This window comes from Rana temporaria, chromosome 8, assembly GCF_905171775.1.
Source record: "Rana temporaria chromosome 8, aRanTem1.1, whole genome shotgun sequence".
NCBI lineage: Eukaryota > Metazoa > Chordata > Amphibia > Anura > Ranidae > Rana > Rana temporaria.
This window is the reverse complement of record NC_053496.1, coordinates 15437587-15455342: the sequence shown is the minus strand read 5'-3', so window position 1 is coordinate 15455342 and position 17756 is coordinate 15437587. Positions and strand designations below refer to the sequence as shown.

Sequence of the window (17756 nt, the reverse complement as noted above, 5' to 3'; positions counted from 1 at the left end):
CAAGCACGACACTCCACACCAGGGAGAAAGCCTCGCATTACTGTGTGGAGTTACAGACAGAAGAACAGGAAGTGAGGATTTCTCAGAAGAAATAAGGACATTTAGAAGCAAAATGGAAGGATGGAGGTAATTGAAGGAGGACTGCACTAAGGTAAAGGAAGCTATTTAGGGGATTTTTTTTTACCTTTATAACCCCTTTAAATTTAAGGTGTTTGAACTTCCTTTCAAATTTGGCTGTTGGTGAATGTAACGAATATGAATTCATCTGAAGATACGAATTGTCTAAAATAATGAATGCCATATCTAAACAAATGGAACGTAACAAATTAATAATAATAAAAACGTTTTATTATTATTATTTATTATTAATTCGTTCCATTCCAATTTTTTAGCGGCATTCCTTTTTTGCGGATAATTCGTAACTTCAGATAAATTAATATTTTTTACTTTCACTAACAGCCAAATTTGAAAGGAAATTCCAATACCTATATTTTAATAGTTAGTTATTATTAGTTTGTTATTATTTTAAATTTTCTTATTTTCGGATTTTTGAATTTTCAAATTTACGAATTTTCAAAATTTGCGAATTCCCAAATTTATGATAACTGCAATCATAATAAATGACCCGAAAAACGAAGGAAAAAACTAATGAAATTAAGACAAACAAATTTTTCGCCAATGTCTAATTTTCACCTGATGTTTTTGGACTTGTGTTTATAAATGTTTTTGCATGATATCTATCTCTTGTTCTTTTTATGTCCTTGCACAAGTTATCCTTTATGGACTTTGTAACGGGAGGGCCCATGGAATCCAGAAACTCTTATGCCGCGTACACACCATCACTTTATGTGATGAAAAAAAACAACATTTTTTGTGAAGTAAAAAACAACGTTTTTGAAACTTCAATTTTCAAAAACGACGTTGCCTACACACCATCGTTTTTTCACGATGCTCTAGCAAAGCGAGGTTACGTTCAGCACTTTTTTCCATTGAAGCTTGCTTCATAACTTGCTTCTGGGCATGCGCAGGTTTAAAAACGTCGTTTTAAACGTTGTTTTTGCTACACACAGTGATTTTTTGTGAAACAAAAAACGACGTTTTGAAAAACGACACAAAAAATTGAAGCATGCTTCAATTTTTTTTTGTCGTTTTTCACAAGACATAAAACAACGTTTTCCCCCACACACGGTCATTTAAATTGACGTTTTTAAAAACGTCGTTTTTTTTCATCACATAAAGTGATGTAGGTAGATTCACATACAATGACCTAACTTTAGGGCGGCCTAGCCTTTTTAGGCTACACCGCCGTAAATTAGTTAGGCTAGTAGTGATTCTCAAACCACTTACCTGCTAATTTTCGGCGGCGTAGCCTAAAACGAGCGGGCGTAAGGGCGCCTAATTCAAATGACTTGGAGGGGGGCGTGTAGTATGGAAATGAGGCTTGACCTCACGTTTTTTGACGTTTTTTGACACTGCGCATGCGCCGGGCGACTACATTTCCCAGTGCGCATTGCGGCTAAGTAGGCTGTATGGGCCTATTGATTTCGACGTGTACGTAAACGACGTAAATCCCGATTCGCGGACGACTTGCGCAAACGACGTAAAAAATTCGAACCTCGCGGCGGGAACGGCGGCCATACTTAACATTGTTATTCCACCTCATAGAAGGAATAACTTTAGGCGGCCTATGCCTTACGGAAACAAAGTACGGTGTAGGCCTGGCGTTCGTTCGTGAATCGGCGTATCCCCTCATTTACATAATATACGCCGGCCGCAGTGGAAGCGCCATCTAGCGGCCAACAGAAACATTGCAAGCTAAGATAGAACGGCGCAAGCCGGCCAATCTTAGCTTTGTTTAAGTGTATCTCTGTTTGAGAATACACTTAAACAAACGCCGGCGTAGATTCAGAGTTAGGTCGGCTTATCTACTGTTATGCCGGCCTAACTCTTTGTGAATCTACCTAATGGTGTGTACGCTGCATTAGAAAGCATGAGCCAGAAAATAATGGACATTCAGAATATATCTTGGACTACCTGAGATGGGACTGTTGTGTGGTTATTGTCCACAATGTATTCCAGGATATCGGTGAAGAACTGGTTGCTGTTTGTTGATTCTGAACTCAACAGGTTAATTGAAAGGGTGACTCATTCATAATGTGGGGACACATACTGTTAGGTGTTAATGTCATCAACTCCAGCCCACCTGTCTGTCTGGTGTGATGTAAATGAATCTAGGATGGCTTCTGAGGATCTTTCATTGTGGCTTTTTGCTAATTGACCCTGTATTGTGTGAAGGTCTATTGATGATAATGTGTATTGAGAGTTAACAGACAGCTTAAAGGTCAGGTGTATGAGTCATCAGCTGTAGTTAATTAGCTCATGTAAATTAGGTCAGGAGCCGGAGTCAGGATGTCTGTTAAGAGATGTATTGAGGAGGATGTGTATTGGGGCTCGTTATGTAAAAATTGTGTGATGTTGTGGGTGGAGTTGGGTCGTTGTTCATTGGATTACTGCAGTATCCTAAAGTGTATATAAGGGCTGTATTTCTCAATAAAGGGGCAATTCCTGTTGAACCTCAAACAGAGCTGTGTCTCGTTAATGGGGGAATTCTTATGGGTCGTGTTCGCCGGATTGTGGAGTGTCGGTAGCTGCCTTGTGTTCGGGAATGGAATATCCTAAACGGTAGACATGTGCAGACTGGAATATTTCGTTTCGTTTTTTCGTTTTCGTTTGGAAAATAAATTTATTTAGTTACTCCCGAAAATCGTTTTGATTTATTTCGTTTTTCGTTGGGGAATAGCTTTCGTCCGAAAATCTAATAATACTTGGTTTCTGTCGAATGGTCAAAAGAATATTCGCCGGAACGTCGAATCTTTGTTGGTTTCTGTCTAATGGTCAAAAAATATTCGACGGAACGTCGAATCTTTACGACGAATCGTACATTTTCGTTCGAATATTCCGCCTACAAGAATTCCAATGTTGTATGACTAGTAATAATGTCGAATCTATTCTCTATAATGTCGAATCTATTTTCTCATAAATCGAAATCTATTCTCTGTAATGTCGAATCTTTTCTCTCTATAATGTCGAATCTTTTCTCTATAATGTCGAATCTTTTCTCTATGATGTCGAATCTTTTCCCTATAATGTCGAATCTCTCTATATCGAATTTTTACCACAACGAAAACGAAAATAAAGCATTTTTTATGTCGGATCTTTCGGTTTTCGTTTCTTGCACTTTCGTTATCGTTTGTTAAAACGATAACGAAAAAAACTGATTTTCGGACGAAAATGCATTCTAACGAAAACTAATGCACATGTCTACTAAACGGCTTAAACCCTTGTCCCATTTGGGGTGCCGTTACAGACTTCCATTGGGGTATAGTGAAACCTTAAAATTTCAAGCAGGGTGTGTTGAAGGTAAATTTCGATACCACACATATATCTAGAAGAGAAGAGTTATGGTGCAACCAAGTATAGCATATGCTAGAGAAACTGACAATACTGACACAAGAGTTCAGCAATTTCTCTTTTAATGTCCAAGGCAGTGATATTTATTTCCATAATCATCATCAATAATACATTTTAGGCGTATTTTGGCGCATTAGGTGAAAATTACAGTTTGACTAAAGTATATTAAGACTAATGTCCATTTTGTATCTTGTTTGAAGCAGTACAATAAAAGGTTCATCTTTCTCAATCGCACTCCTTTTTGATGATATCATCACCCCCATCATCACCCCCCAATGTCCCAAGGTATGTCTGAGTAAGGAGACACCAGGCATCTCCCTACTGGTCAAGGACCTCCAGCAGGGCAGGACTTAGGGTGGTGGGGGCCCCTGGGCTTGAGTGTTGAAGGGGCCCCCTGGAGCCGAGAATTGGGGGGGATCGAAGTTGTTGAGCGGGGGGGGGGCGAATTGAAGTTGTTGAGCGGGGGGGAGCGCATTAAAGTTGTTGAGCGGGGGGGGATTTTGCAGTTGTTGAGGGGGGGAGTGCCTCTCACCTGTGCCAACAGCCGGGGCCACAGACTGTCATTAGCCCGGCTGTCGGCTTTCTTCCCTTCAGCAGCCACAGTCCTCCACACACCACTCCGGTTCCTCCTGCTTCGGTGCTGCCTCCTCTTGCAGTGCGGGAAAATTAACCCTTTTGCGGGACTGCGGGAAGAAGCTGTCTGTGCGGGAAAGTCACACAGAATCCGTGTGTGTTGGGAGGTATGCGCAGGGCCGCCATCAGGAATTTTGGGGCCCCTTGCACAGCTTAAGGCATGGCCCCCCTGAAGCAGAGAACCTAGGGGGGGTGGGGGTGCTGCCGCCTGAAATTGAGAAGCGTGGGGGATGCCGCAAATTAAGAAGCGGGGGGGCCTTTACAAAAAAAAGAAGAAATAAAGAAGAAAACAAATATATATAAATATATGTAGCCATCCGGGGCCCTGGGGACCTCTGGGCCTTTTAATAAAAAGAAAAAATAAACCTCTGGGCCCTTTAATAATAATAAAAAAAAACATTTATAAAAAATACATAAAAAAAGGGAGGTTGCCAAACCCGGGTGCTCTGGGGACCTCTGGGCCTTTTAATAAAAAATAAACAAAAATAAACATTTATAAAAAAAGAGGGGGTTGCCACATGGGGCCCTGGGGACCTCTGAGCCCTTTAATAAAAAAAAATATATATATATATAAAAAAAATGTAATTTTTTAAAAAAAAAAATAAAAAAGGTGGGTTGCCATCCGGGGGCCCTGGAGACCCCTGGGCCCTTTAATATTAATAATAAAAAAAAAAAAAAATATATATATATATATATATATATATATACATATATATATTATATATATATATATATATATAAATAAAAAATATATAAAAAAAACATTTTTTTTACAAAAAAATAAATAAAAAAAAGGGGGTTGCCGTCCAGGGCCCTGGAGACCCCTGGGCCCTTTAATAATAATAATAAAATATATATATATATATATATATATATATATATATATATATATATATATATATATATTATATATATAAAAATACAAAATATATAAAAAAAAACATTTTTTTACAAAAAATAAATAAAAAAAAGGGGCGGTTGCCGTCCGGGGCCCTGGGGACCTCCGGACCCCTAAAAAAAAAAAAAAAAAAAAAAAAAAAAATTTTTTTTTTTTTTTTTTAAAGGGGGCCCCCTATTGGGTGGGGCCCCTGGGCTTGAGCCCAGTCAAGGCCAATGGTAAGTCCGGCCCTGACCTCCAGTCTTCTCCATCAGAAGGCCATTCCCTCGGGGTTTGGGGTGTGCGGTTGCAAGTGTTCATATATCGCAGGTCCTAATTAACGCCCTTTGGTCTGGAACACAGCGCTCTGAATTTGGGAGGAAACACACATTTTGGATATCAGGCTAATCAGTAACTTGAATGAAAGGTAATAGCATGTATGAATAACAAGATCAATAAAAGCAGGATGCCAAGAAACTAAAAATGCCACCAAAACTAAGGTGACCAGATTTTTTAAATGAAATCTGGGGACATATTTTTTTTTACTAGTAATGGTGGCAATCAGTGACTCTCTGCCCGTAGCCGCCCCCGCCGCCTGCCTCACAGCCTCTCAAGTCTCATTCTCTGGGCCCCCGGCTACTACTGGGTGGGGAGCGGAGGAAGATCAAGGAGATAAGCAGGCAGGCGGTTGGCTGGGACTTGAGCCAAAGCAGAAGACCATGCGAGCGGAGCTGAATGGGCACCCGAAACTGAAGAAATATTCCCTCCACTCCGACCAGCACATGATCATCAGAAAGGGGCACAGATAATGGAAAAAATACACCCCCTAACCTAGTAGGAGCAGTGGAGTGGTGGGGGGGGGGGTGTAATTCAGCCCCTGTTCAAATCCAATCCGGGGACAAAACCAGGGACAGACTTGGTCCGGGGACAGTGTCCTCAATCCGGGGACTGTCCTCTGAAACCGGGGATGTCTAGTCACCCTAACCAAACCAGTCCCCAAAAACCACCCAGACCTTCAAAAGGGTTCCATCCATCCTTCGCTATTTTCCTGGCCTCAAGTTGGAGATCCTGTATTTTTGCTAAATGTTCTTCTAATAAATCATCCACATCTGATATCCAGGTACAGCATTTGGAAGCGGGTTACAAAAAAACCCTTCCGAGGCCAAAAAATAGTCATCCTTTCCTGAAGGGCTAATTTACAAAGTTCTCATACTTCATTAAGAAGATGGTTAGCAGCTGTGGTTTCATTAACCACTTGCCGATCACCTAATGAACATATACGAACGTCGGCAGAATGGCTTGGCTGGGCAAAGCAACGTACCTGTACGTTGTCTTGAAAATCCTGCCGTGCGGGCGCGCGCGCGCACGCCGAAGGCTTCGTGACCGTGCCTGTGGGACCCGTGGACTCGATGTCCGCCGGTGTCCCGCGATCGTGTAACGGAGCAGCAGAACAGGGAGATGCCAATGTAAACAAGGCATTTCCCTGTTCTGCCTTGTGACAGGACACTGATCTACTGCTCCCTGTCATCATGTCGTGTCACTGGTAGCCCACGTCGCACGACTGCGCAATTGTCAGTTAAAGCGACGCAGTGCCGAATCGCAAAAAGTGCTCTGGTCTTTGACCAGCAAAATGGTCCGGGGCTTAAGTAGTTAAAGGACAGTGTAAAAAAAAAAAATAAAGAAAAAAAAATTGTAAAATACATAAGAATAAATCCAAATTTGTTTTTTTAACGTGCCCCGTCCCTCTGAGCTCCTGCATCGAAAATAAATCAAAACTGGTAACCCGTAGAAATTTTTATATCTCGCCTATGGAGATTTTTAAGTGCCAAAGTTTGTCGTCATTCCACGAGCGGGTGTAATTTTGAAGCGTAACCTGTTGGGTATCAATTAATTTGGCGTAACATTATCTTTCACAAGATAGAAAAAAAATTGGACTAACTTTACTGTCGTATTATTTTTTTAATTTAAGGAGTGTATTTTTTCTAAATAAATTGTGCTTGCAAGACTGCTGAGAAAATACGGTGTGACATAAAGTATTGCAATGACTAGCATTTTATTCTCTAGGGTGTCAGAAAAAAATATATATAGGGCCAGATCCACAAAGAAGTTACGCTGGCGTATCTATTGATACGCCGCGTAACTTCTAGGATGCTCCGGCGTATCTTTTTTCTGTTTTCAGAAAACAAGATACGTCGGAATTTTACTAAGATCCGACTGGCGTAAGCCTCTTACGCCGTCGTATCTTAGTTGCATATTTACGCTGGCCGCTAGGTGGTGCTTCCGTAGAGTTACGCGAGGAATATGCAAATTAGGTAGATACGCCGATTCACAAACGTATGTCCGCCCCGGCACATCTTTTTATGTCGTTTACGTAAGGCTTTTTCCGGCGTGAAGTTACCCCTGCTATATGAGGCGTACGCAATGTTAAGTAGGGACGTCGGGCCACCGTCTAATTTTTTACGTTTTACGTCGTTTGCGTAAGTCGTTCGCGAATAGGGCTGTACGTAAGTTACGTTCATGTCTAAATCATTGACGATTTGCGGTGTAATTTTGAGCATGCGCACTGGCATTCTTTGATGCATGCCCTGTTCGTAAAAAACTTCAAATACGTGGGGTCACGATTAGTTTGCATAGAACACGCCCCCAACCAGCCTCTTTTGAATTAGGCGGGCTTACGCCGCCCGATTTACGATACGCCGCTGTAACTAAAGGCGTAACTTCTTTGTGAATACAGTACTCGCCTTTCTAAGTTACGGTGGCGTAGCGTTTCTGAGATACGCTACGCCCGCCTAAAGATAGGCGCATGTACGTGGATCTGGCCCATAATGTTTGGGGGCTCTAAGTAATTTTCTAGCAAAAAAATAAATGATTTTAACTTGTAAAACAACAAATCTCAAAAAGAAGCTCGGGGCTGAAGTGGTTAAAGTGGAGTTCCACCCCCCCCCTAAAAATCTTAAAATATATATATATATATATTTTATACTTACCTGAAAGGGCGGTTGCTATGCGGAAGTAGCTCTTGTGCCTCTTCTTCCACCGCGGTGGATCTTCTGGCTCGTCCTATGTCGCCGTGTTTTCTTGTGAACGAGCCGCGCTGCCTTCTGGGAACTGTGTGTATCCCAGGAGGCAGCCGCCCATTCACAAAGCGCCGCGCGCAGTGGTGTATTTAGGTTTTGTGCTGCCCTAGGCCTGACTAAACTCGTGCACCCCCCAATTTAAATATGACCCACCCCTTCCTGTCAAGGCCACATCCCTTTCTGTTTAAGACCCGCCTTGAACTAGTGGGGACACTAGTTATGAGGGCCTGGGAGATGGATTCCACTAATTTGCATAGATTTCCTCTCACTTCCTGTTTGGCTATGGGGCAGGAAGTGAAGGGAAATCTCTGCTATGGGACAGGGATGGAAAAAAATAAACTGACAGGGGCTATAACCCTCCCTTACTCTATCCAAAAAGAAAAAAAAAAGTGTTGCCTATAGTTCTACTTTAAGCACAAATGTCTGATAATTTTATGGAGAGGATATACAACCATGCCAATGATGCAGCAGAAAACATATAGCACAGTGAGGAAGGTTTGTGGTCCAGAATGATAGGACAGTCAAAATTAGAAGAAGCCGCCCACACAGTTGAGGAATGCCGGCCGCTTGCATACTGGAAGCAGTGTAGTCGCTTTATGGGGGTGCTAGACTAATTTTCCTCTCAGCCCAGTCCGCCCCATAAGACTGGCTCTACGCTAACAGGTTAGAGCAAGCCAGCGGTGACTCTTTCAGTGCTGCCCCCCTGCAAAGTGCTGCCCTGGGCCTGGGCCTCGTTGGCCTAGGCCAGGATACAGCGTTGGCCGCGGGAGTCGCGCATGCGCAGTAGGAAACGGGCAGTGAAGCTGTAAGCCGTAAGTTTCCCTTAGCCAGCGATCGCCGTCGGGGAACCGACATCGCGGGCGACTAGGACAGGTAAGTGTCCTTTTTAAAAGTCCGCAGCTACACTGTTAGTAGCTGCTGACTTAAAAAAAAAAACTTGCAGGTGGAATCCCGCTTTAATGCATTAAGGTGAAAAACCCTATGTGTTGCAGCTGTCCCTCAGAGCCCCCCTTTTTCTTACCTGAACCCGGTCTTTCCAGCGGTGAAAATGAGCCCAGCAGCTCCAGCTGCTGTCTTGGATCCTCATTGAATAGACTGATAGCAACGGGACATGGGATCCGGGGGGCAGGGCCGAGTCCGGCTGTCTGTGTCAATGAATGTAGCAGCAGGACTCGGGAGCGTGCCCGCACAAGTGCCCCCAAAGAAAGCGTTTCTCCGTGGGGGCACCCGATGGAGAGGAGGAGCCAGGAGTGCCACCGGGACACCCCAGAAGAGGAGTAACTGGGCTGCTCTGTGCAAAACCCTTGCCCAGAGCAGGTAGTTATTTTACAAAACAAAACAAACAAAAAAACCCTTTACAATCACTTTAAACTCTCTAGTAGATGAATAGGATGCACAGTAAAAAGAGATGATCAGGAAACTCACCTGTATGAGTAATGGCTTAGTAATTGTATTGGAACTGCCATGGCTGGGAACAACCGGGATCTCATTTTGGCACAGTTCTAACGAGTTTATTGCTTCTGTCCTCACTTTGACATTTACCGATCCTGGTTTGAAAGAAAGAATTTGAAAAAGAACAGGTGATAATAACTAGAATACCGTATATACTCGAGTATAAGACAAGTTTTTCAGCACATTTTGTGTGCTAATAATGCCCCTTTGGCTTATACTCGAGTCACCTTTTTGTGCCTGATCTCCCGGACTTTGGGGACCCAGTACTGGCCAGACTTGGCACACATGTAGCCCCACTCTTTCTCTACAAGTGTGCAAAGTTTTTCGGCCGGGGAGCACCGATTTTTCAAACCCGGGCACCCCTTCCATAGACTCCCATGTTAAACGGTCATTTCTCCGGTGAATTTGGGGACCCCCGTACCGGCCGGTCATGTGTCTGCTGGATCCGGAACAGTTGGCACCCATATAGCCCAATTTGCAAAGTTTGTTGTCTGGGGGACCTACGGCTGGGGAGCACCGATTTTTCAAAGCCAGGCACCCCTTCCATAGAATCCCATGTTAAACATCAGTCTAGTCATGGGCAAAGTAAGGGAAAGTGAGGCATGCAGTTGGACACCCTAGGCTTATACTTGAGTCAATACGTTTTCCCATTTTTTTGTAGTAAAATTAGGTGTCCCCAGCTTATATTCGGGTCGGCTTATACTCGAGTATATATACGGTAATTAGCATGGTGAGTTTACATATTTAGAGACCAGATCATAACCTCTTTCAATGAAAACCCTGGCATCTATGGCAACTACTTTGCATTGGAGAGCAGTGTTGCCAACCATCCGTATTTTTACGGACAGTTCGTAAAAAATGGCACTTTTTTCCCCCGTTTGTAAATGTCTGTGGTTGCGGGAATGTGCCAGTAAAAATATTCAAGATCGGTTCGGCTTGGAACTGCGCATGGAGATTGGAGGCAGGGGGTGATGGTGGCTGCGGTGGCACCGCAGAGGGGGATGGAGGCAGGGGGAGATTGGAGGCAGGGAGTGTTGGTGGCACCGCAGATGGGGGTGGTGGCACCATAGAGGGTGGGGGATGGAGACGGGTTGTTGGTGGCACCGCAGGGGATGATGGAGGCAGGGGGTGATTGGAGGCAGGGGGCCTGGGGGAGATTGGAGGCAGGGGGAGATTGTGGCACTGCAGAGGGGGGTGAAGGCAGGGGGTGTTGGTGGCAGAGGGGTACATTTCGGGTTTTGGCCAGTAAATTTCAATCTGGTAGGTTGGCAACACTGGTAGAGTGTAGCCAGTAAAGAAGTTTTGGTCAGGAGTCAGGACAGAAGACATTTGGGAAAACTTGTAATGCTGGCATAGTTAAAAGCTAGAGGCATTTAGGTAAAAGGAAGTCTAAGGCCCCGTACACACGACCAGTTTCCTCGGCAGAATTCAGCTTCCGACCGAGTTTCTGGCTGAATTCTGCCGAGAAACCCGGCCGTGTGTACACTTTCGGCCGAGGAAGCCGACGAGGAGCTCGGCGAGGAAATAGAGAACATGTTCTCTATTTCCTCGTTGTTCTATGGGAGCTCTCGCCCCGCCGAGCTCCTCGGCGGCTTCAGTGCTGAACTGGCCGAGGAACTCGATGTGTTTGGCACGTTGAGTTCCTCGGCCGTGAGTATGGGGCCTAACAAACAATAACCCAGAGGACAGAATGATAAAAACAGATACTCCTGGTTTGTGTGTTTTTTCTGACGGAGAGGTTGATTTACTAAATGCAAATATACTAGACATGTGGAAGTCATTTAGTTCCGAATACATTTTTTAACGAATTACAACAAATTCGGAAACATCTGATTTCCGAATTTTTGGATTTGATTTGAAAATATTCAGAAATTCAACATTTCGAAAATTCGGAAATTCAGAAAATAAAAAATTTGAAAATCCGAAAATAACAATGAAAATCTGAAAATTTAAAAGAACGAAAATCTGAAAATAAGAACAAAGGGCCAGATTCACAGAGCTTTACGTTACTCCGCGGCTGATTCACAAAGCTCTTACCTGTAAACTTGCGGCAGTGTAACGTAAATCCGCTCGGCGCAAGCCCGCCTAATTCAAATGGGGCGTGTACCATTTAAATTAGGAGCGCTCCTGCGCCGAACGTTCTGCGCATGCTCCGCGTGAAAATTTCCCGCCATGCTTTGCGCGAAATTGAGGCGCCCCAACGTATTTTTTGAACGGCGACGTGCGTTACGTCTTTTTGTATTCCCGGACGTCTTACGCAAAAAAAAAAAATTGAAATTCGACGCGGGAACGACGGCCATACTTTAACATGGCTGTTCTAAATGTAAGCCATGAAAAAGCAGGCTTATGTTTGCGATGGGAAAAACCGACTAGCGACGACGTAAATAAATGCGACGAACGCGCGTACCTTCGTGGATCGCCGTAAACAGCTAATTTGCATACCCGACGCTGGAAAACGATGCAAACTCCACCCAGCGGCCTCCCGAAAATTACACCTAAGATCCAAAGGCGTACGAAGCCGTACGCCTGTCGGATCTTAGCCAAAAGCCGTTGTATCTTTGTTTGTGAATTACAAATAAAGATACGACGCAGGAAATTTGAAAGTACGCCGGAGTATCAACAGATACTCCGGCGTACTGTTTTTATGAAAATCTGGCCCAAAGATCTGAAAATTCTAAAACCCGAAAATTCTCTAAAAACTTCACTTAACTATTACTAACTATTAAATTATAGGTATTGGTTAGTGAACGTAATGAATACGAATTCATCCGAAGTTACGGATTATCCAAAATAACAAATGCCGCATCTAAACGATTGTAACGGAACAAATGAATAAAAATAAATAACAATAATAATAAAAAAGTTTTATTATTATTAATATTATTTTTTTATTAATTTGTTCCGTTCCATTTGTTTAGATGCGGCATGGGTTAAATTTGTATTCGTTATGTTCACTAACAGCCAAATTTGAAAGGAAATTCCAATACCTATAATCTAAGGCCCCGTACACACGACAGAGGAACTCGACGTGCTTGGCACGTCGAGTTCCTCGTCGAGTTTTGGGATGAAGCCGCCGAGGAGCTCGGCGGGCCAGCTTCTCCCATAGAAGAACGAGGACAACGAGAAAATAGAGAACATGTTCTCTATTTTCTCGTCTAGTTCCTCGGCGGCTCCATCGAGCCAAAACTGTACAGACGACAGAGTTTCTCGGCAGAATCCGGGTTTTGACCGAGTTTCTCGGTGAATTCTGCCGAGAAACTCTGTCGTGTGTACGAGGCCTGATAGTTAGTTATTATTAGTTAGTTATTATTTATAATTTTTGTTTTGAATTTTTAATGAATCGCGTGACTCCGGCGGCAATCGGGTCCACGGGTGCCGCGGTCACGGAGCTTCGGACCGGGTCGCGGGCGCGTGACCCACGACTGGGCACTTAAAGAGGACGTACAGGTACGTGATTGTGCCCGGCCATGCCATTCTGCCGGCGTATATCGGCGTTAGGCGGTCCTTAAGTGGTTAAAAAAATCCAAATTCAGTTTGCGTGTGTTGTCTTGCAAAACTAGCAGGATACAGGCCAAAGCAGTGTGCAGTATCGCATTTGGTCTGAGGTGGGGGGGGGGGGGGACAGGGTGCCAGAGCAGAGCTGAAGTGACCTGAAGTGACTTGGAAAGTGACTTTGAAAGTGACTTGGGAAGTGTCTTAGAAGTGACTTGGAAAGTGACTTTGAAAGTGACTTGGGAAGTGACTTTGGAAGTGACTTTGGAAGTGACTGGGATGTGACTTTGGAAGTGACTGGGATGTGACTTAGAAGTGACTTGGGAAGTGACTTGGAAGTGTCTTAGAAGTGACTTGGAAGTGTCTTAGAAGTGACTTGGAAGTGACTGGGAAGTGACTTGGAAGTGACTTGGGAAGTGACTTAGAAGTGACTAAGAAGTGACTTAGAAGTGACCTGGGATGTGACTTAGAAGTGACTGGGAAGTGACTGGGAAGTGACTTGGAAGTGCCTTGGGAAGTGACTTAGAAGTGACCTGGGAAGTGACTTAGAAGTGACTTAGAAGTGTCCTGGGAAGTGACTGGGATGTGACTTGGAAGTGACTTAGAAGTGACTTGGGAAGTGACTTAGAAGTGACCTGGGAAGTGACTTAGAAGTGACCTGGGAAGTGACCTGGGATGTGACTTGGAAGTGACTCGGAAGTGACTCGGAAGTGACCCGGAAGTGACTTAGAAGTGACTTGGAGCCTTTCCGAGGTTTCCCAAGGTCAGCCGAGATGTCCTCAGGCCTTTCCGGCTGTTTCCGAGGCTCTCAGATGCCCCCCACCTCTGGCCACATGCGGTATTGCATGCCATCGAAGTCAATGTGGAACAAATGATTTTGATGGTTGGTTTGGATGAAGCCAAACTGACGGCTCACCCAGTTTTGTGGCTTTCAGGTTCCATTTAAAGGTTTTACTCTCCTCTGCACACAGACACTCGGTATATTGACTGTTCTCCTCCTGCGTTAGTTCCGGGGAAGGTAGAAGAGTGGTTTGTACCTGTCAAAGCAAAAAATGAGTCAGTGATGAAGTCATTTATATCCAAGCCATGAACCCCCCCCCCCCCTTCCAACACCTCTAATGTCCATGGAAAAGTTTCCAGTAATACAAAATACGAAATATTAATAGGGATACAGTATCTTACAAAAGTTTGCACACCCCTCACATTTTTGTAAATATTTTCTTGTATCTTTTCATGTGACAACACTGAAGAAATTACACTTTGCTACAATGTTGTGTAGTGAGTGTACAGCTTGTATAACAGTGTACATTTGCTGTCCCCTCAAAATAACTCAACACACAGCCATTAATGTCTAAACCGCTGGCAACAAAAGTGAGTACACCCCTAAGTGAAAATGTCCTAATTGGGCCCTAATTAGCCATTTTCCCTCCCCGGTGTCATGTGACTTGTTAGTGTTACAAGGTCTCAGGTGTGAATGGGGAGCAGGTGTGTTAAATTTTGTGTTATCGCTCTCACTCCTTAATACTGGTCACTGGAAGTTCGCATGGCACCTCATGGCAAAGAACTTTCTGAGGATCTGAATAATTGTTGCTCTACCTCAGTGGTCTCCAAACTGCGGTCCGGGGGCCAGATGCGGTCCTTTGCTTGCTTTGATGCGGCCCTTGGGGCACTTTTTTTAAACACTTATACCAACAATGGGACATAATTCGACCCACTGACACCACTGATGGTGCACAATTCCTCCCAATGAGACAAACGATGGGACACAATTCCTTGTAATAACACTAACAATGGGACACAATTTCTCCCAAAGATACTAGCAATGGGGCTTAATGACACCAATGATGGGGCATTGTTTATTCCCACTGATAATCGGGAACTTTTCTACTCCCGATGGTCACAGTCCGGCCCCCGTTAAGTCTGAAGAACAGTAATCTGGCCCTTTGTTTAGAAAGTTTGGAGACCCCTGCTCTACATAAAGATGGCCTAGGCTATAAGAAGATTGCCAAGACCCTGAAACTGAGCTGCAGCACCTTAACCAAGACCATACGGCGGTTTAACAGAACAGGTTCCACTCAGAACAGGCCTCGCCATGGTCTACCAAGGGAGTTGAGGTCACATGCTCAGCGTCATATCCAGAGGTTGTCTTTGGGAACGTAGACGTATGAGTGCTGCCAGCATTGCTGCAGAGGTTGAAGGGGTGGGGGTGGGGGGGTCAGCCTGTCAGTGCTCAGACCATACGCCACACACTGCATCAAATTGGTCTGCATGACTGTCATCCCAGAAGGAAGCCTCTTCTAAAGATGATGCACAAAAAAGCCCGCAAACAGTTTGCTGAAGACAAGCAGACTAAGGACATGGATTACTGGAACCATGTCCTGTTGTCTGATGAGACCAAGATAAACGTATTTGGTGTCAGATGGTGTCAGGTGTGTGTGGCGGCAACCAGGTGAGGAGTACAAAGACAAGTGTGTCTTGCCTACAGTCAGGCATGGTGGTGGGAGGGTCATGGTCTGGGGCTGCATGAGTGCTGCCAGCACTGGGGAGCTACAGATCATTGAGGGAACCATGAAGGCCGACATGTACTGTGACATACTGAAGCAGAGCATGATCCCCTCCCTTCAGAGACTGGACCGGAGGGCAGTATTCCAACATGATAACGACCCCAAACACACCTCCAAGACCACCACTGCCCTGCTAAAGAAGCTGAGGGTAAAGGTGATGGACTGGCCAAGCATGTCTCCAGACCGAAACCCTGCAGTCATCCTAGTTAAATTCATAGGGCCAGATTCACAAAGGAGATTCTCAGAGTATCTATGCGACTGATTCATAGAATCAGTTACGCATAGATAGCCCTAAGATCCGACAGGTGTAATTGTTTTACACTGTCGGATCTTAGGATGCAATACCACGGCCGCAGCTGGGGGGAGTTTGCGTCGTAAACCAGCGTCGGGTATGCAAATTAGGAGTTACGGCGATCCACGTATGTGCTGTATAAAGTATGGCCGTCGTTCCCGCGTCGAAATTTAAAAATTCACGTCGTTTGCGTAAGACGTCCGGGAATACGAAAATACGCTACGCACGTCGCCGTTCGAAAAAAATTACGTCGCGCAAAGCACGGCGGGTAATTCAAAAGGGAGCATGCGCAGTAGGTCCGGCGCGGGAGCGCACCTAATTTAAATGGCACACGCCCCTTTGAATTGCGCGGGCTTACGCCGGAGGCCGCCGGCATAGTTTTCATCGCAAGTGCTTTGTTTATCAGGCACTTGCGATGAAAACTTGCGGCGGTTTAACGTATCTATGATACGTTACGCCGCCGCACTTCTACCTGAATCTGGCCCATAGTTCAGCTCCTTATTTTTCTCCTGGGTTTAGGTTATTGTTAGGTTATGTCTGCTGCTAGTATATGTCACTGGGGCCTCGGAGAGTTGTATGAGAGGTTGCACTAATCTGGTGCAGTTAAACTGTAAAGAATTACAAATACGTAGTCAATGAAAGTGGGCAGAAACCAGCATTAAAGTAATCATAAACTCTACGGCACCAACATCCCTGGATTGGAGAATAATTAATGTACAGGATATGGGATTTCAAGGGCGCTAAATACGAAAATTCACTCAAAAGAAAATATGTAAAAAATAATAGAAAAATATTTATTAATTACAACATTTTAAAAGTAATGGATACAGTTCATTCAAAGTCGTAAGTATACACCAACTACCCAACAGATGACCATGAAGTACTATATACATATACAGTACATATTGATGCAGGGTGTCCATATTTTAAACAATTTCGCCCATAAGGCTTCTTCAGGACTGGACGCGAAAGGCACTTTTATTGTATTTGTATCTACGCTGAATTCCCTCAGCGTAGGTATATACCTATGACTTTGAATGAACTGTATCCATTACTTTTAAAATGTTGTAATTAAAGGAGTTCTCTGACCTAAAACTTTTAACCCCCGCTGTGCCCGGGCTGTAAAAATATACAAAATAAACTGTCACTTACCTGCCTACGATCCCCCGTTGTTCCGATATCGCCGTCCCGTTCTCCGGTCCCGGGCCCCTTCCGCTTCCTGTGTGTCGGTGACTCATAGTGCGCTCAGCCTATCAGCGGCCTCAGCAATGTCCCGTCGCGGCCGCTGATAGGCTGAGCGCACTATGAGTCACCGACACAGAGGAAGCGGAAGGGGCCCGGGCCCGGAGAACGGGACGGCGATATCGGAAACAACGGGGGATCGTAGGCAGGTAAGTGACAGTTTATTTTGTATATTTTTACAGCCCGGGCACAGCGGGGGTTAAAAGTTTTAGGTCAGAGAACTCCTTTAACTACTTGCCGACCAGCCCCCGTCGTTTTACCGCGGCAGGTCTGCTCCCCTGCGCAAGAGCCCGTAGCTCTAAGTCGGCTCTCTCGCAGGCCACTAAGGCTCGCCCCCGACTCCCGTGCAAGTGCCCGGCGGGCGCGATCGCCGCCGGGCACACGCGATCGCTCGTTACAGAGCGGGGACCGGGAGCTGTGTGTGTAAACACACAGCTCCCGGTCCTGTCAGGGAGAGAAATGCTGATCTTCTGTTCATACAATGTATGAAGAGCGATCAGTAATTTCCCCTAGTGAGGCCACCCCCCCTACAGTTAGAACACACCCAGGGAACATACTTAACCCCTTCCCCGCCCCCTAGTGTTAACCCCTTCACTGCCTGCCAGTGTCATTTTTATAGTAATCAATGCATTTTTATAGCACTGATCGCTATAAAA

General features: G+C 44.7%; 1 protein-coding gene across 1 annotated transcript in view; it reads right to left on the bottom strand.

The window, feature by feature from the left end:
* Positions 1-3516: 3516 nt before the first annotated feature.
* The window catches only part of LOC120946696 (alpha-2-macroglobulin-like), a 108543-nt gene continuing 94303 nt past the window's right edge, over positions 3517-17756 (bottom strand). The window contains exons 21-24 of the mRNA XM_040361326.1: positions 13919-14039; positions 9484-9605; positions 5238-5348; positions 3517-3804 (exon numbers count right to left, since the gene is read on the bottom strand). Of these exons, the coding sequence (XP_040217260.1) occupies positions 5319-5348; positions 9484-9605; positions 13919-14039 (273 nt within the window). The 3' untranslated portion in view covers positions 3517-3804; positions 5238-5318. The remainder of the gene's footprint in view (positions 3805-5237; positions 5349-9483; positions 9606-13918; positions 14040-17756) is intronic.